Source organism: Ovis canadensis, chromosome 1, assembly GCF_042477335.2.
Source record: "Ovis canadensis isolate MfBH-ARS-UI-01 breed Bighorn chromosome 1, ARS-UI_OviCan_v2, whole genome shotgun sequence".
NCBI classification, from domain to species: Eukaryota; Metazoa; Chordata; class Mammalia; order Artiodactyla; family Bovidae; genus Ovis; species Ovis canadensis.
Genome location: NC_091245.1, coordinates 29,484,541 through 29,504,128, shown reverse-complemented (window position 1 = coordinate 29,504,128; position 19,588 = coordinate 29,484,541). Strand labels below are relative to the sequence as shown.

At 52.4% G+C, this 19,588-nt stretch overlaps 1 protein-coding gene across 6 annotated transcripts in view; it reads left to right on the top strand.

Annotated features, from left to right (window-relative positions):
* The window catches only part of SSBP3 (single stranded DNA binding protein 3), a 164,635-nt gene that overhangs the window by 110,040 nt on the left and 35,007 nt on the right, over positions 1 to 19,588 (top strand). For 4 of the 6 annotated variants that reach the window (XM_069592500.1, XM_069592492.1, XM_069592524.1 and 1 more), the window contains one exon: positions 5,933 to 6,022. In XM_069592500.1, coding sequence (XP_069448601.1) covers positions 5,933 to 6,022 — 90 coding nt within the window. Of the gene's footprint in view, positions 1 to 334; positions 502 to 5,932; positions 6,023 to 19,588 lie in introns of those variants that run through there. The other 2 variants (XM_069592518.1, XM_069592509.1) reach the window with 2 other exon arrangements.

Below are 19,588 nucleotides of genomic sequence, written 5' to 3'. Positions count from 1 at the left end.
GGGGTGGGGCGAGGAGGGAGGGGGTTTGCAGAACAAAGTTCCATTTTTGCAGCCTTGTGAATCAGTCCGGAGGGGTTGGCTGACCTGGCAGGAGTCCCGCCGTTCACTCTGAGCATGTTTTTATTCTGTTTTCCAGGAGCTTCCTGTGCATAGAACAATTTTTTTTTTAAGAGAGTTAAAAATGGGTGGGGGATTCCATGCTAGTTTGTGGGTGAGGCTAACTGGGGGGTCTCAGGGTAGGGCTAGAAGGTAGGGAACACACACCCCCCACCCTGCCCCCACCATGCCCCGCTTCTTGAAGGAAGCATGAATGTCATCTACCACAGGATATGACAAGATGTGAAGTGGGAGGCTCCTGGGAGCTTGTCTCTTGGTCCCTGTTGACTGACCCTGTTCCTTGAGTCGCATGGGACTCCTTGCTACGGATTGAGGAAAGGGCCCACGTCCAGAACTTGCCAAGCCTGTTCATTTGTGGAGCCTTGGGTACTCTGGCGGTGGTGGGTGAGTTTGTCAGGCGTGCGCTGGGATGCCTGGCACAGGTTAAGAGGTGTCCGGTAGGATTCTCAACTGTCCTGAGCTGCGTGCTCTTCCGCTGAGATCTCTTCCCTGTTGCCTTGAGCGGCAAGCCCAGGCTCCCTTGCACGGCTTTCAAAGTTCCTCGCTGTCGCTCAGATCCCAAGTCTGCAGGTTTGAACCCTGCATCTCTACCAGGGGTAAGGGTGGGGGGTAGAATGTGCTTACTCTGGGACAGGGGTAGTGTCCAGGTCTCTCCTCGCTGCTGACAACAGGGTTTGGTGGCGTGGCATCCGGAGCACATGAACAGAGCTGAGGGCCCGCAGTGAACCCCTAAGCCCTGGTGGCTGTGTAGCCATCCTGAGGTCATAAAGAAACCCTACTCTTGAGGGTGAACATTGTAGAATGAGCCCTCCTTGGAAGGCTCCCTGGCTGTGAACAAAAATAAAATACTTCGCAGGGAGGGGAACTTTTACAGCTTCAGGCAGATGTCTGAAGGCACCTCAGGCTTTCCAAGTGGACTAGATCCCGGAGGCTTGGAGGAGGCATCTGGCTGCAGTGGGCCACACCACTCAGTGCAAGGCCTGTTTTCTATTTGGAAAAGAAGTTTTAGTTTGTTTTAAAAAAAAAAAGCATGAGTTGCCAAACTGCATGCCCAATTTGATTCTGCCTTTTTTAGTCCATGTGTGCACGTATGCATATATGGACAAAGGTTGGTGGGGGGGCTGTTGCGGGTTGCGGTTGATGCAGGGGAGAGCCCAGATGTCATGAGCTAGCTGTTATCTCCAGGCTTTGACAATCAATAGGCTTGTTGGTGGTGGTGAAGTTTTGACCTCTCAAGAGTTCTTTTTTTGGTCTGATTCTCTTTTTGAAATACTTCCTTAGTCTTAGGTGGGTCTTCGTCATTGTGCACAGGCTTTCTCTAGTTGCAAGAGCGGAGGCTGCTCTCTAGCTGCTTCTCGTTGTGACAGCTTCTCTTGTTGAGGAGCACAGGCTCGAGAGCTTGGGCTTTGATAGTTGTAGCACAGGCTTCGTTGCCCTGCGGCTTGTGGGATCTTCCCAGACCAGGGATGAGACCCGTGTTCCCAGCGTTGGCAGGCAGATTCTTAACCCCTGCACCACAAGTCCTAAGAGTTCTGTAATGAATGGGAAAAGTTAAAATTTAGGGTCTGCCTTCCTGAAATTTAGGAGCTGCTGTTTTCTAATCCCTGCTCCTGCTAGGTGTATGGACTGGGTTGGGAGAGTACTTTGGAAGAAGAGCTCCAGAAGTCATCTTCTCTAACTCCATCATTTGACACTTTGCACAGCAGAGGTCCAGGGCAAGCAGGGACTTACCCGAGCCCATGCGGGAGGTCTCTGGCTCCTGACTCCTTCCTTCCCTACTCTGGTGGAAGAGTTCCTGGGCACCTACTATAGCCCCAACGTGCTGTAGGCCTCTATGAATGTCAGGGGGTTTTGGTTTTGTGTTTTTAGAGAAAACTCACATGAGACACTTTGCTGAGTGCTTTAATGGACTTCTAACTCCAAGTTGGAAACCACAGGGAGAGGCCTATTCCTAGCAGTCCGGAAAGGCCTGGCTCCAGATGGCCAGATTTGAGCAGGTCTTTGAACAATAAAAGTTGTAATTGTTTATTGAACACCTGCTGTATGCCTCACATTGTGCTGGGTCTTAGAGATGGGTAAAGGTGCTGTTGAGGTGTGGGGATGAGGGCAGTGTCACGTTGATAGATGTGGGGTGAGGTCCCTTGGATTGGGTTTCGTGTGTAAAAATGATTTATTAACCTTCTTGTCTCCCTGTGACACTGGTTGCTGCTTTCATTTTATTTTTGTCCTTTTCTGCCCTTTTGAAAGTTTTGTATTATAAGTTCATGTTTGCCTCAAAATCAGAGAATGGCAGTAACTGTCATACTTTAAGACACAGAGTTAAATACTGCAGAGCTGCTTAATTTTGCAGCTGAAAGAGCCTATAAAGGATAAGTTACCACCCCCGCTTCCTGACACCTGAGCTACCACTAACATGGCCTTCCTTTCACTGGAGGGTAGCAAATGTCCATTTCCACCCAGATGTCAAAGAATTATACTATCCTCCTACTAGAACTGTGGATTTTCCATCCCTAACATTCAAAGGACCATGGATTCCTAATCTTGTAGGAAAAAGAGATTTTGGTGTCAGGGGAGCCTTGTAAGTCATGAACCTGGTTCAAGTTTTCATTTAAAAGTTGTGTTGTTTTTTTTTCTTTTAAATGATAAGATATCTATATGTTATATCCTTAATGTATAAAGAGCTCATGTATATCACTAAGGAAAGATGTCAAATACCTAAATAGCAAATGACATGAATGACTTGTCATTTGTTTTACTAAATGGCCAGTGTAAACCATTTAAAAAGGTTAGTGATCCAAAAGATTAAGTTAAAATACCAAAGAGATCAGAGATACCATTTTGTAACTACTAAGTTAGCAAACACTGATGTAATGCCCTGTTAATTAAATTAGTTGAATAATGATATTAGTCTCATTAAAAAATCATGTTTTCTTTGACCATTTAATGAGAGGAGAAGTGCTTATGATATTATTTAACAGAAAACAGTGACTAATTTTCTTTTTACTCTGCTGTGTCCTATAATAAGAAAGTGTTTTATATTAAATGAATAATGCTAATTTAAAGAACCAAGTTGCTGAAGCTTTCCAAATCTTTCTTTAAAAGCCACGTGTTGTTTCTGAGCTGAAGGCTGAGGGAGAGTAGAGCTGGACTTTCTGAGGGGATAAATAGGAAAAGGCCACCTTCAGTCTGCTCTCCACACAGACACTTGTTTTCTCATCTGTAATGTAAGGGTACCTGTGTCTGCCTTGGAAGGCCACCTGGGGGTTCAGGGAGAGCTGGTGTGAAAGTAGCTGGCTTGTTCTGAGCATCAGGCCAGATAGCCTCTGCCATCCACCCTGCCCAGGGCTGGGCCATCAACTCAGTCTTTCTCACACCATCGTCAGGAGCACCATCTTTTCCATCTTCACCCTGAGAACAAGTCAGCATCACATTTGTTGAATAAAACATTTAATCAGGGCAAGAGAGGATTTTGGTTTTCCCAAATGTATCACCTGCCCTTGCCGCCTTTCTGATCAGCATCATTGACCCACCCTCCTTGCTTGACTGGTGGACTTGAACGAAAATATGAGTAATTTGAGAACGATCACCTCCTAAGAGGGTACTTCTGTTTTGGAAAGGTGTCAGTTTTCCTCCAGATTACATAAGAAATTTGTTAATTTTGGTGGGGAGATGACTTGTATAAACGATAGAAGTTTGGTAGGATAAGTAGATAAAAATAAATAAGAAAACTTCCACTAAAGAATTGAAGAAGATAATAAAATACATTGTAAAACTCTGATCATTAGAATGGAAAGAATTAGGACAGAATTTTTTAAAAGCTCAAAACTATCCCATGCCTTTGTAAGAATTTTTGTCTCTGATTTCAAATGAGTGGAAAACTTGTATCAAGCTGGTTGACCATTTGAGGAGTAAAATCTATGTTCTTTACCAAAATAAGTTGCTGAACAATTAAAGAGTTAAGTGTAAAACCGATCTGTGAAAGAACTTGAAGACAGTATAGGAGGATGTTTACCTCACCCCATTTAAAATTTAAAAAAAAAAAAAAAATTTTTTTCTGCTGCTGCTACGGAGTAATTGTTGGCTGTAAATCATGAAAAGTTGCATTTTCGCAGAACAACCAACCGCAAACAAACAGTGCAGCTAATGGATAACCTGGCGTATTCCCCCAGGCAGCCCTCATCCTAGATAATACCAGGGGCGGGGGGCTCAACCAGGGCTGGCTTCTCCTCCAACGAAGGAGGTAGAAAGGGGAGAACCTGATATTTGGGGGATATTTTAACACATTACAGGATAGTTGGCAGACTCTCTTAACAGAGAAGTTTGCTTTTCTGTACACCGAATCATTTTGGAATGTTGGGCCAGAGAAGCCAGCCCCATCCCACGCTATTCCTGTTTACCTGGGGTCTGTTGAAACAGCCACCGTGGGCCTCCCGAGTCCTCCTTACTTCCAGATTACCAGCTTCCCTGGGTTACAAAACACAGCCCATCCCGTTGCTTAATCCTCCCCAGCGCTTAGGAGCACGTAGGCCCACCGCGACCGGAACCTAGTGCCAAAAGCTGAGCGGCTTGCTGTGGCCGCCCCCTGCTAGGACAGGCAGCCCACGTTTGAACCCCGGTGCGTTGGTTCCCAGGGCTGTCTGTTTTCTTGCTGCACGTGGTGTGTTTGGGGGATTCATACAGTCCCTCATTCCCTTCCCTGCGAGTTAGGAGTTCTGGGTCCTGTTTTGTGGCTGAGGAAAGGGCAGGAGAAGTGACTTGGAAGTGGTGACAGCAGGCTGCAATCGTAACAGAAGAGTGTTCTGTTTCTGACCCCGAGGGGCTCAGCGTCGTCCTGGAGGACCAGTCAGAGCCCCCAGGAGGACAGTTGGTGATTGTGCCTCAGAGGCTCAGTCCTGGTGGGGTTTGGCGACCTTCGAGGCTGGGTCTGGGCTTCCTGGGGGAGCAGCCTGGGAGGTGTGGAGTGTGGCGGGGAGCAGAGCACAGCCCCAGGTGGGCGGTCAGGCCCGGGGGCTTCTCTCTCAGCTTCACCCGCCTGTGTGAGCACGGGGCCAGGCACAGACACGCCGGCCATGTGAACAGGTGGGACACAGATTGTCTGGAAGGAGGCCAGGCTGGGGAGAGCAACGTCTGTTCACCCCTGGGACGCATTTGTTGAGGCAGATGTACCAGGTAAATGCCGGAAGGGCAGCATTTGAAAGAAAAAGTAATGGCAGTGCAGCCCACCTCCTCTGTGGCACCCGGGACCCTGATGGGGCCAGTGACATGCCTGCCCGCCTCTCGCATCTCCCGGGCGTTTCCCAGCTGATCTGTCTGTAGATTCACTAAGCCGTGGACGTTCATTGATCTTCTGCTCGGTACAGCATGCCAGCGTCTTGGCGAGGGCACCCTCATTCATGAGGCACCCCGCCTGCCCTGCGGAGGCTTCTTCAGAACTAAAGCAACTGAGTGGGGAGCTGGGGCTCACTAACAGCTACTGCTGCTTGGAAGGGTGTGTGCACGCCCGTGGTGGGCACTGTACCCCCGACCTGGTGGTGGTGGTGGTCGTGGCTTGTGGCTCAGTCATGTCCGATTCTGCAACCCCGTGGACTGTAGCCACGAGGCTCCTCTGACTGTGCGGTTTAGCGATGAGGAAGCGTAGGCTCAGAGAGCTCATCTCTTACCCACTGAGTGACAGTCCTGGGAAGGTGCTGGTGTTTTGGGTGGGTGGCGGATCTTTGGAGGACGTGGGTGGAGAGGGTGGAGGGGGCTGGGAGTGAGAACTCCTGTCTATCTACGTGGGTGCAGCCTCTTACTTTCCACCCTCCTGTCTCCGCAGAGTGCAGCAGCCGCCCCGAGCCCCGTGCTTGGCAACATTCCCCCCAACGATGGCATGCCGGGAGGCCCCATCCCTCCGGGTTTCTTTCAGGTACGTGCTGGGCCCTCGGCCCTGTGCTGCTTTCACTCCAGGCCAGGCCCCGGGCAGGTGGGAGGGAGGGAGAGAGAGAGAAGTCAGTAGCAGCTCAGTTTGCCATGGTCTAAATACAGTTGCTTCATGCTGGTTCAAACCCTTCCCTTCCCATCCCTCTCTCCACCCCTTCCAAAAACCAAGGAGGGGAGCAGAGAAAGCTGGAGAGCAGGCACCTCCGGCTCGTGCTGTGTCACTTCTGCCGGAGTTTGTTTTCTTCACACCAGCTTCGCGCTCACGACACAGCCCGCCCCTGGTCGGGAGGCGGTGGGACTGCTTCCAAGGCCGGTGCAGAGCTGTCTTTTAACAAAAGGCCTTTTTTTTTTTTTAAACAAAACAAGTAAACTGTTCTTTGTCTGTCTTGTTGCTGCTGTCATTGTCATTGTTTACTTTGCCTGCCCAAACTACAAACCTTAGGCGTAATCTGAAAAACAAAAAAACCCACCATCCTGGCAGGTCTGGGAATCCCTTCCCTCTGGTTAACCGCTTGATTTTTTCCGAGTGTGATCACAGAAGGCGTCCCACAAGCATCTGTGCCCATGCTCTGCCCGCCAAAGGCAGGAGCCGCGCTCATGTGGGTTGAGAGCCGGGTCTTCTCCAAAAGACACCTTGTTGGGCTCTCGGGTGTGGGGTGTGGGGAGACAGCTTTCTGATTTGCTGGGTGAGTACACTCGCCACACCCTCTGCACCACCTCTTGCATCTCTCTTATCCCCTCTGGGGACTCATTTGATTGAAACCATATTGGGACTGGAAAAGGCCATTGGAGAGGGATTGTCCTGTGGGGGCTGGAAGGAACTTTTATGATGGAGCTCTTGGGGACGACATGCTTTCAAACCTCTCCTCAGTCGGGTTTGAGAATCTGCCTGAGGTTTGCACACCTTTTGAAAGGTTGGTGGTGGTTCTTCAGTCACCACGTCCTGTCCAACTCTTTGTGACCGCAGGGACTGCAGCTCACCAGGCTTCCCCATCCTCCCCTGTCTCCCGGAGTTTGCTCAAACTCGTGTTCATTGAGACAGTGATGCCAGCCTTTGAAAGGTTAGCTCTTCCAGATAAGAATCTAGAAAGAGCTGTTATATAGACAAGAAAGTGGATATTTTTCTGTGAAGCCCAAGAATTCAAAACTGGGGCCAGGGAGACACAGTCTGAGGAGACTGTGGCTTGGTGACAGCCAGAATCTCACACCGCTTGCATCCAGCCTGGGACACCGGTTGCAGGAAGCTCCCTGGCAATGGAGGAATCTGAGCAAAAGTGGGGCAGGTGCCTCTTGGGGGTATTAAGGGGTTTTCCTCCCTGGGTGGAAGGTGACCTGGAAGACATGTCTGCTTGGCAAGTTTTCACGTTATAGTTGATGTTCGCTCTCAGGAGAGGAGGGTTAGGACATGCTGCTTACCAGCCAAGAAGGGAAATCAGTGAAATTTGGCTGTTCTTCAACAGAAAACAGCAGGTTGCCCACCAAAGTGGCAGTGAGAAAAGTGATAGGGATTTAGGGATGGAAGCTTAGGGTATTGGATGGCCACACATGTGTCTTGTCTGTGTTCCTAGCATATGGTCCAAACTGGGGCCTTGTCTCAGGAATGGAAGTGGAAGTATAGGCTCCAGGTTAGACCAGACCAAGCACTGCCTGGGGTGAGTCTTGGCACGAGGCCGCAGGCACTGGGGAGAGGGGCCAGGCTTACGAGAGAGAGAAAGACGTTCAAAACCTTGGAAATCCATGGACCCAAGAAAGACAGGAGCTTGAAGGGCCACTGCCTGACAGGGTCGTCCATGCTGAGGGGCAGCCACCTTCCCAGCTGCTGCGGACAGTGTACTGCAGCCAGGCGGTGGTCTTTCCCGTGGTGTTCTCTCCAGTTGGAACTTGTTTCCCAGGCTCATGTCCTCCCCAGAGATACCGTGGCTGCCCTTCCTACGGTGCAGAAGTGGCTTCCCCGTCTGGTGGACAGAGACCTCCCAGATACACGCTCCATCTGTATGCATCCCTGTTGAGGTTGCTTGCTGGCATCCGGGTGCCCAGTACAGGCCACGGTGGCAAGAAGAAGGGGACAACAGCCGGCTGGATTTTTTTAAATAGGCCACTGACTTCTTTTTTGGCCTGAGTCTGGGGCAAGGAGAGGTCTGCTTGATATGTGGGCAGCTCCCAGCTTCCTGCTTTGATACAGTGGTCCATGGTTAAGGCCTAATTCCAGACGTATATATTTCTTATGCCCTCCCCTGTGACATTTCAGGGGTGTGTGGTCAGAAAGCACAGACTTACTCCTGTCATTATTTAGCCACTGTCAGGTACCATCCAACAGAGGTAGCTGTGGACCCCCTCCCCCCATCCCACCCTTGACTTGAGGTCTTCTCTGATCCTTAATTGGGGTGAACCATCAAGAGCTTGCTGGATCGTTGAGCAGGGGGCTGTGTGCCCTGACCTCTCTGCTTCTTGGCTGACTTTGGCTACACCCCAACCCCCACCCTCACCCAAAGGGGCATCCTTTCTCTATCAGTCAGTTGAAGGCTGATGAAGTCCTCCCTGGTCAGGATGCTGAACCCCTCGGGCTGGGTCACTGCTGTGGGGAAAAGGTATCTCTCTGTAAGCAGGTAGTGGCTGCTCATTTCCAGAACAGGCCAACTCACATCACAGCAGTACTAGCTATTGATTGCCGGCCCTGCCCCTCGCTCATCTTGCAGGCGGTCACTCTGATATTAGAAGGGAAATAGAGATGGTATTGAAGGTTTTATCTGCCGCCAACAATTGAGCTTCTTCCCCTACTTGAGCACAGCCTGGCAGACAGCTCAGTGGCAGAGGGTCTTTGCACTGAGGAGCCAGCCTAGTCTGGCTGGTCATCTCTGGTCAGACCCTGTCCCAAGGTGGCCAGCCCTATTTTTTGGTCAGAATTCCAACCCTAGTTGATGCTCAGTTTAGTTGGGGCCTCCAGGGTGGGTGGGAGAGACCAGCTTTCCACCCCTACCCCTGGCCCCTTGGATAGCAGCATAAGGAACTTTCTTCCTTGGGCCTTTGACTGCTAGGCTGCGAAGCCACGCTTGGGATCCGAAGGCTTAGCCGTCATCACATCCGGTCCCATCTGCTTGCTCTCCCTTACTCCGTGTTGGGGTTTCTGAGATGGACAGTGCCTGTAGTCCTGGGCCTAAGAGATGCTGAGGGCTGACTGGGAGATGTTTGAGACCTGACCTGACCATACCTCACTGTTCCACTACTGGGGAATATTGTGGGGTTCTCCAGGTCATGGGAGAACTTAGCAAGGATATTCTCAATCAGTGTGTTCCTTATAAAAAAGACCTCCTTCATCTTGGCGTCCCCAGCACCTCATGTGTGCTGAGGACCCAGGAAATGTTTAGAATGAGTTTGTGTCACTCTTATTTCCAGGAGCCCCCAGCCAGTCCAGCCAGCCCCCAGCTCTAGATGCAGCTGTCTGACCAGACTAGGGGGTGGTCCAGGGATGGTGGTATGGAATGTGGAGGACACAATAGACTGGAGTCTCAGGACACCTGTGCTAGCCCCTGCTTGTCCATGTACTTGCTGAGTGGCCTCGGCCAAGTTGCTTTCCGTCTCTGGACTGCAGTTTCCTTAGCAGTAGATGAAACGGGGTGGACCAGATGGTCTCTGAGGGCCCTTCTTACTGAATTTTCTGCTTTGAATCCAGATGGATTTTACATAAGCAAGCAGTGGCTTTTTTTTTTTTTTCCCCTCCACGGAGCTTAAGTCAGTTGGGCTGCACATCTGGCAAACTCAGCTTGGCTTTGGCCACGCCCGCTGGTTTGGGTGGGTCCCCAGCTCCTTGGCCCTAAGGTGGTTTGAAGGGAGGCACCGTCCAATGAGGGTTTCTAGGTCCAGAGCTGGGGAATTGCAGGAGGGCAGAGGGGTCATGGAGAAGGGAGCATTGGGTACAGACTGTTTTTGTTCTTGCTTTGTTTTAAATTCCAATAATTGTTTTCAGTTATGTAGTGTTTTTGGCTATGCATCTTACTTTCATTTTAATCACAGCGTTTCTGCAGAGGGGGCGTGGCTGGTTGGGAAAGTGAGACTCAGAAAGGTGAATGACCTGCCCAGAGTTAACAACTGAGGGCTGTAATCAGAGCCTGAACCCAGCTTCCTGGTTCCTGATCCTCGAGTTCTTCCATAGCCGTCAGGGTCCTAATGCGGATACAAATCTGATCATCTAGGAGAAGAAAGAATAGAGAACAAGAGAAAAGAGGGGAAAATAATGGAAGGAGAAAGAGAAACGCCAGCCATCTTCTCTCAGAAGTAGCCAATGTCTCCATTCAAATGCCAGCAGAGGCCACAGGCCTAAAGACCGTGCCTTCTCTGAAGAAGACAGCCCTGGCGGACCCAGCTCCCTTTACCAAAATCTCAGCCTGACCTGCTCTGAACATTCCCAGATACTTCCCACCATGATGGGCAGACATGTAGGGACCGAGATGTCCCCTTTTCCAGTGAGGCCTCATTTGTTCAGGCCAAGCCCAGCCACCTTGGAAGGAGGTTAAGGTCTGTTCCATAGAACCTTCCCCATCAGTTACAGGAGGAGAGAGGAGAAGCAGTGCTTGATGTGTATAGCCCAGGAACCAGAGACATGATCCAGAAATAAGAGGGAGAGAGGCACACACAACCTTGGTCCTTTCCTGTCGAGAGTATCAGATACACGTCTCTGCTTATCTGCCGTGGGGATAGTTGGGGTTTCTCTGGGAAACACACAGCCTCTGGAGGGCTCTGACTTGAAGTACCTGAAGCTCTGCCATGTAGAATATACTCAGCCCCACCTCTGTGAGGTCAGCCTGTAGATCTCAGATCCTCCTTAGAAAAGAAGAGGGAGGCCACTTGATGTGTCTGCAGGGAAGGCATTGCTACCGCCTGCTGGTTTTACAATGAGGTAGTGAGTTCCTTGACATTGGCGGTAACCAAGTAGAGACTAGATACCCAGCAGAGAGCCTGGGAGACTGTGAGCCTTGGGGTGGGGTGGTGTGTTTCCAGGGAAGATCAGAGTCCAGCAGATGAGAATATGCCGGTGGCAGCAGCTCGAGTGGTTCCCTAGTTTTCAGGCTTCCTTTCCAGCAGGCAGCAGGTAGCACAGAGTGAGCTGAGTCTCCTCCTGCTGGAAAGCTGCAGCCGCAGGAAGGGCCGCTCTGGCAAGTCTGCGACTAGGGGAGACTTGGGGGGGAAATTAAACCACCTTGTTTTTATGGTTTTCAAAGCCCACTGCTAGGGAGGACAACTTGGTGGCTGGGGGCCCGGGTCCCCATTAGACAGCTGGTGAAACTGAGGCTAGGACCACACGGGCGCGGGCCCGGGCTCGTTGATCACCCCTTAACTCATTGACCAGACGTGGTCCCTCAGGGCACAGCGACCTCCCAGTCACTCAGCCATGAGCAGTGCCAACCAAAGAGGCAGCCACGGACCCTGCCCTCAGTGGGCTCACATGGCCTGGCTGGTGCAGGAGGCGAGATTGACTACATGGAGGGGCCAGTGTGCCTGGGTGTGATGTGAAAGGGCAAGTTTGGGATGGCAGGAGGCCTGGATGGACTCACAATCTTAAAGACAAAGGGGAGACATGGAAGGTTCCTAAGAAGGGGAGTGGGGTGGTCCGAGGAAGAGCCCCAGTGGCCTGGAGGGGGTGGCCAGGTGGGGTTGGAGCCCAGGCTGTGGTCACCTCAGGAGGTGGCCAGGCCTGAGCTGGAGTGGTGACTAAATGCTGTGGCTGGTGCCCCCTCTGGATACGGTGGCCTCTCGCTGGGTATTGGAGCTGGGGGGTGGTGGGGAGCAGAGCAGGAGGAGGCGGGTGAGGGCCAAGGGCCAGCCTTTCGCTGAGTCTCCCATGCCTCCTGCCCTGTGGGAGCCTCCCGTCCACAAGGGAGGGCCCCCACATGTGGTCCCACGGCTGTCTAGACTGGCCCTTCTTGGCCTCTCCAGCTGTGCCCACAGGCCCTAAAGTGAAACTGGGTGAACCCTTCTCATGGCTGCTGGTAGAACGTTCTCCAGATTAGAGAAGGTTCTCCCTCTGTGCTCGCGTTTGCCTGTTAGGTAGGCCTGAGAGCTGACAGCGTTCCCACATTCTGGATGAGGAAACTGAGGCTCAGATTGGCCACAGTGTTGCTCAGGGAAGAGAGGCTCTGGACGGGGCAGGGGGATTCAGAGCTTCTTGATGAACCCTCTGTCTGCTGGCGGATTCCTCCCCCGCCTGGGCTTGCTCTCCAACCCCAGCCCCTTGCCCCTGTCTGCTCCCTGGTGAGCAGAGGGGGTCAGTGCGGGAGGACAGAGGTGCTGCGTCAGGGGTGGGAGTCCCAGGCCCTCCAGGAGACAGAAGCACCCCTCCTCCCCATCCCGTGCCCTGCTGTCTGCCTCCAGACTGACAGAAGGCAGGGTCACCCCTGCTGAGAAGGATTAGAGAGGAGGCGGGCCGCCCCAAATGCTGGGCCCTGGGCCATGCTGGGAGGTGGGGAGCCGCTGCTGTTCCCACCCCCAGCTCCCACCTGTTCCAAGCCTTGGCTCCAACAGCAGCAGCATCTCTTGGTTACTGAAATGAAGCCAGGGGCACCCTTTAGGCCTGAGGAGCCCTGCCCGGGGAGTCGGACACCCTGGTTTGAGTCCAGCCTGACTGCCAAACTGCTGTGTGTCCTTGGGGGGCCATCCTCCCCTCTCTTGGCCTTAGTTTGCTCATCACTCCGGTGAGGGGAGCCCAAGAGGGCACTCTAAAGCGCTGTGGACTGGCCTGTTCGTCCCTTCCCTGCTGTGAACCCACACGCAGGCTCCCCTCACATTTACTTGGCCCGTGCAGAAAGGCTGGGACAGGAGAAGTGGTGGGGGAAGCCTTCTTTTCAGGCCAGTACCACCTTCTCAAAGGTCGGGGTGCTCGCCCACCCTGCCTGGCAGCCAGCCTGGTGCCTAATGTCTGCCCGGGACAGATGACCGACCCCGGGCTCCTAGCAACAGTGGACAGAAGGTTACTCCTGACAAGTCAGACAGCATTGCCCCCATCACCTTCTCTTCTTAAAAAAAAAAAAAGTTGTGACCTTGACCATCATGTGTGCCTGTATGCACCCGTGGGCATGTGTGCGTTTGCACACTCAGGCTGCCCCCTCCCCCCAAATGTGAACTCCACACGGTCACACCATAAACTCTCTCTGATGAAATGGAAAGCTGAACATAAATCAGTGTCTGCTGCCCTGTTAGCTATGCATCAGCAGTCAGTGCCTGGGTGGTTTGCTCGGTAACAAAGCACCCGGCAGCTCCGCAGGCCTCGACTGCCCCCTGTCGTGGAGCCAGCCCCACACCCCAGAGCCCTTGGGCTGCGGCCAGCCCTGCCGTGTGCCCCAGCCGCCCCGAACCCTCCTGGCTTCAATGCCTCTGCAGGGAGAGGCGGTGGAGTGGCTCCAGAAGGACCCTAGGATGGAGGAGACCAGGCTGTGCTCAGCTACTGTTCCTCCCATCCCAGGAGACCCCAGTGGCCATGACCGCCTTCCCCCGGACCTTCTCCTGAGCTCTGAACCGACTCCTTGAATCTCTGGCTTTTACGGATCTGATGCTCAAGGATAGGTGTTAGCGCGTTGTCACCTCTGGTTTATTAAGACCTTGGGCTGGTTTATCCTTTTCCTCTTTGGACCTGGGTTTCTCTTAAAACTTGAGTTTCTCCCCCTGTGCTGGAGAGCTGCTCTGCCGTGCGTGTTCTCACAGCACTAGGGCCACATCTGTCCCCCAGATGATGTCCTCACCTCTCGTGGGCCTGGGGCAGGAGAGACATGCTCCACTCATGCCCCGTTCTCTACAGATCATGCTGAGGGTTTTTCCTTTAAGGAAAAAAAAGAAAAGGTTCAGATTCCACAGCCTAGTAGCAGAAGAGGTTTGAGGAAGGGAATTCCAGTGGAATCCTATAATAACATGCCTTGGCATCGTGTGGGTTGAGATAGACCCCCTTAATAAGAGCATGTTGCCCTGAAAGGAAGCTGCCCTTTGAGGAGTCCCGGCTGGGCCTGGGGCTCTGGGGGCAGACTAGGTGGTCACAGGGCTTTCTAGCATCTTGCTGAGGTTCTGAGAGCTGGGGAACACAGCAGGAGACAACACAGTGTGGGCCGTGAGCTCATGTTTGGTTTCCGCCTAGATTAACTCTCCAGCTGACCTTTCCCTGACAAGCTCCTTCCTTCAAATGAAGGCCTTGGAATCAATGAGGTCCCAGGCCCAGGTCCACCCCTGGATTCCAGAAAGCCCCATCTCTTGCTAAGACCAAAAGGGCGGGGTTAGACTTAGGAAGAGCATGAGTGGGGAGGCCACAGCCTCCGTGAGGTGTCGGCTCTGTTCTGGGTGCTGGTCTCCCCAGGGTTCTCCCCGGCCCGGGAGATGCCACTCAGCTCTGGGCACAGTGTGGGGGAAGGGGAGCAGAGGGCACCCAGCTGTGGCAGAGGCTTCCAGAGAGGACTGGCACAGCATGCAGTGGCTGTGAGCAGGAGCAGGACAGCCCCCTGCTGCTCCTGGTGACATGTTCTGGGGAGGTTGTCCAAACTCTCTAGGCACTGGTCTCCTTGACTGTGCTGAGGAGCAGTCATTTAGCAAATTGTAATGCCTCCTTTGTGGAGCTCTGGTGAGGATTGACTATACATATACACGTACGATGCAGGTTCAATCCCTGGGTCCGGAAGATCCCTTGGAGGAGGCTGTGGCAACCCACTCCAGTATTCTTGCATGGAGAATCCCATGGACAGAGGAGCCTGGGGGGCTACAGTCCATGGGGTTGCAAGGAGTTGGACCCGATTGAAGCGACTTTAGCATGTGTGTACGTGCATACGTGTGCTGCACACACACGCGCATACTCTTGTTCAGTGATGGCTGATTACTGCCATGGAAATATGGCTCATCCGGGATCCAGGATGAGCACTGGTCAGAAGGCCCAGTGGCTGGGCCCTTGGAGCTCCTGTGAGCCTTTAGCTCACCTGCCCCCAGTGTGTCCCATCCCTCCCACACCTTCTCTAAATAAGCTTCCTGGCGGCCCTGGGTCATGGAGCCTGGGTTGGCATATCAGTTGCCTTGGGAAAGTCCATTCAACTGTCTGAACCTCAGCTGCTTCACCTGACAGTTGGGGGTGAATATACCCCCTACCTCTTGGGGTGGTGGTGGGGATACCATGAAATAATGCCTGTGAAGCCCTGCCAGGCACCTTGCGTAGGTAAGCACTCTGGGTCCTCTGTTATGGACACAGGCAGGAGTGTTCTGGGCTGTTCTTTAAGCTAGAGGCCGGGGTAGGGGTAGGTCTTCCAGGTCAACCAAAAGCAAGGGCCCCCAGGAGTTTTCTCCTTTTTCCAGAAGTTTATCTCAGGGCCTTAGCACAGCTGTGGTGGCAGTGATGTGTGTAAGAGGTTCAGGGTATTCTCGAGATGGATTGCCTTTTTAGGATTTAACCCTTTAGTTAGACTGGGGTTTATGGCACCTGCTCAGCACCGGGTCTTTAGCATGTTACCTCACTTAATGCTGCCCACCTGGCTACCCTCCTGGGCCCTGGCATGGTGACTCCTTGTTCTCTTGTCCACTGACAGGAGCTGGCAGGGGAGCAGGTTGTATGTCCACTTCCTGCCAGGCTCATCAAGGTGAGCTCGCTTTTGTGAGTTAGCATCTGCTCTCCTGCCCAGGGTTCTGGGTCTTCACCCATGCAGTCGTCCCTCGGTGTCCACGGGGGCTGGTTCCAGGACCCCTTGGACACCAGGATCTGCTGATGTTCAAGTCCCTTATATAAAATGGCTGAGTGCAGTCTGCCTCCCTGCCCGCGAGTTCTGCCTCTGTGGGTACGGAGGGCTGACTGTACTCCAGAGTTCCATCACTAGTGACTCACCCGGGTATCATTGGAGTTTCTGTTTCTCCACCTGTAAAATAGGAACAGCTCCACCTGCTCCACCAGCTCTGAGTGTGGGAATGTGTTCAGAATGAAAGGCGGTGGAGGTGTCCATACAAGGGCTGCTTCCCAGGGGCTGGCGTCCAGCCGTCCGATCCTTCAGCGCACATCTGGGAGGGACATCTCTCTGCCTGGCCCTGCTGGGCTCCTAGGGCTGGGAGGTGGGCAGTCTCTGGCTCCAGGTGTTCCTGGTCCACGGGGTGGACTCCAGCCTAGGGTCCCTGCAGGCCACTGGTGGGGCTCATTCACTCCATCAAGTCATCTTCTTGCCAGTGGTACCCCTTTGTTAGATACAATCCAATCCAAGCTGTTGGTAAGACACACAGAGCTCTTTGTGGTCTAGCCCCATTGATGGACTAGCTGTTGATCTCTGGGACAAGGGCCAGAGCTTGTGCTCTCAGACCCAGCCCTGCCCCTCCAGCTTGTCTGCATGGCCTCTTCTACAGACTGCAGAATTCTCCCCTCCCCTTCTTGAAGGCTCTTCAGTTTCAGGTCACTTTCATTCAAGAAGACTTTGACAGAGTCTTGTCCTGTTGTTGCCTCCAGGTCAAAAACGATACACCCAAGATGTGGATCTGATTAAGTGCCTCTTCCTCAGATTAATTATAGTGTCTGACTCCACGAGACGTAACTGTGTTTATGAAAAGGGTCTAAGATTTTGGAGACTTGCAGTCTGTTCTGGGGCATTGCCTTCACCATTCTGCACCTCAGCCTGCTCATCATAAAAATACAACATTAGACGATGTGGACATGGGAGATACAGTGGTATTGAAGAGCCCTGTCGTGCGGGGGCATCAGGGGCAGAAGAAGTAAGTAATGGAGCACTTCAAGGGCCAGATGTCTTGTGTGGAGTTGGCTGAAGAGTTCCCCACGTCAGGTGGGGTTGGCGAGAGCCACTTGTCACATTCAGACAGGTTACATATGGGCAAGGAGTCAGTTCCCTAGGAGTCAGGTAATAGGAAGGCTTAGTCAGGAAAGAGGGGCTTCCTGAAGTATCCCATGAGGCTGGAGAATCTGAGCACAGCTCTGTGTATGGGCAGCCACCCTGTGATGAGGCTAGTCCACGGCCCTGGACTGAGTACTGGAGTCTCGGGATCTGCAACTCTCTTTGGGAAGATGGCAGCACTTTTTACAGGCAAAGTTAGGGTGTTTCGAAGGGGACTGCAGACCATACCCCTGGCCCACGGATCTGGGGCCCTTCCAGCAGCGCCCACCACACAGCTGCCCCTCATGTGGCCACTGAGATGTGCCAGGTTTCATAGCCCACTGTCTGTCTGTGTGACGGTGGGCCAACTTCCTTCAGCCCATCTTTCCCCTGGTTTCTGGCTCTTTCCCTCACCCCATCCTATTGCTTCTCCTAGGAAGGAAGACAAGAACCTGGTTCATTCCCTAATAAGCTCAGGGAGACAGAGGCAGAAGAAGCCACCCAGTTATCCAGGAAACCACAAAGCTAGTGGGGAAACCTTAGCTAACTCTGCTGTTTCTTCTTCTGCCCAGTGAACAGCTGGGGTTGAATTCTGGCATCTGGATTTATAGCTCCCACAGCCTTGTGTCTCCCTGTCCTGGTCGATATGATGAATCTGTACTTTTTGGATCGTCTGTTGGGGTGTAGAGGAGTAGGGCAGGAAGGCTGTGTGCATGCATGTGCCCAGAGAGCTTAAAGTAGAGCAAGAATTCTCTGGGTGGACCAGGCAGTGCTTTATTAATATGCACCTCGCCTTCAGTGTGCTGCCGTGATTAACAGCAGAGCCTGAGCGTTGGCGAGAGGTGGTGTGGAGGCTGGCAGGCAGGAGCGGGATGCGTCTTTGCAGCCCTGTCTGTTTTCAGAGCAAAAGGCAATCTTTGGGGATGGGGGTGGGGAGGTTTGGTTCTCTAGGCAAGGTGGGCATTCTCCCTGTGTTCTGCAGGATTGGCATGGTTCTGGATCCTGGGTGTGTCTGTGCCTCTCCCACTTACCAGAGAGCCAGTCTCTACCCAGTAGACACTGGGGAGAAGACGGTGTGCTCTCTGGATGCCCGCCAGAAACCTACATGGTTGGGACTGGGTCTTGGAAACCTTCACCAACATTAATGCGAGCTGGCTGCTCAGGGCTAGAGAGTGGCTTAGTGGAGGAGCAGGCATACACTCCATGTCTAGTCTGTAGGAGATGGGAATTAGCACCCCAGACAGCTGTGAACTCACTGTTTTCCAGAGGCCATAGGTCTTTACTTCTGACTTGAAGGAAGATAAAGAAGCATCTTTGGAAAGGAATGGAACAGATGTGTGCTTCCCAAGACAGGTCTGATTGCTACCCCCTTGCACGAGCTCCCAAGGGTTAATGACCCCACTCCTTAGCCCCACTTCCAGCCCCAGGGTCACCATCTTGTGCATGAGACCCTCCAGCACCAGGCCCTCTCCTGCCCCTTCCAGGTGCCCACCTCAGGCCAGAAGCCTCTTCCATTTCTGCTCTGCCAGGGAACTCAAGGCTAGCCTTCCACCTCCTGCCTACTCGGTGTGATTGCTCTGTGATCGCTGCCCCTCGTTCCCTAGTGCACCTGGCACCTGCCTCTGTTTGAAAGCTGTTATGGTCCCAGTTGTGCCTTGGTCTCTCCGCACCACCAGGAACACTTTGGGGGAAGACCACGGTTCTGCTTATTTTCGTGTCTCCAATGCTTAGCGCACACTTGGCCCAGGCTGCTGGGACCCACTGGCTGGGTGCACTGCCAGAGTGAACATGGGTTTTGCCCATAAGTTCTGCGTATTAATACTCTTTCCTGAGTCCCTGGAAAAAGTGCCCAGTACTGTGGACACAGCACATGCAAAGAATCTTTAGCAGCGAGGCCTCAAGTGTTCAGCAGCAATGGCTGGAGGCAGAGTGGTCTCTCCTAGCCCCCGCCCCTCCACCACAGCATTTGAGGTTAGAGCCCTTTCCTGAGATGACCCTAGAGAACTACTCAGAATTTACTGCACTGGAGAAGGTCAAACAGCACAAACCTCCTGAAAGAACTCAGGGTTGGAATCAAGTCTTCAGAATGTTTTGTGCTGGCAAGCCAGGGAGGAGTGTGTTCCCCAGCACTGTGGCAAGAATGAACATAGGGAAGATGGTTAGCAAGGAGATACCCTGGAACCAACCAGCTGGACATGAATGCTGTTTATTGTATTGTATTATAATAATGAAAGATCATTTTGTTTAAGACCAATGGCCCAGAAACCTGGGTCTCAGAGATTGGTCACAGGACATGTTGGTGGGGGAACCAGAACTCAGGTTTGCTGACCCCGGGTCTGGGCACAATCTCTTGTCCTCAGTGGGATAAATCCTGGCTCCAGTAAATAATACTGTAATGTCGCTGGACTTCATTTTTATCCTTTGTAAAATGGGGGTGATTTTTGCTTCATTTATCTTACTAGAGAGATGTGAGGTTCAAGTTAGAAGGTATTGATAGATACTAGTACTGTTTTGCTTTTCCTTGAGAATTTAAAAAGACCCAATTTGGGTTTTCCCTGGTGGTCCAGTGGCTAAGACTCCATGCTCCCAATGCAGGGGTCCCAGGTTCAGTCTCTGGTCAAAGAACTAGATCCCACATGCCTCAACTATGTAAGACCCTGCATAGCCAAGTAATTTTTTTTTTTTCCTAAAAATTGTGTGCTGAGTTTAAAAAAAATAAAAGGACCCAGTTT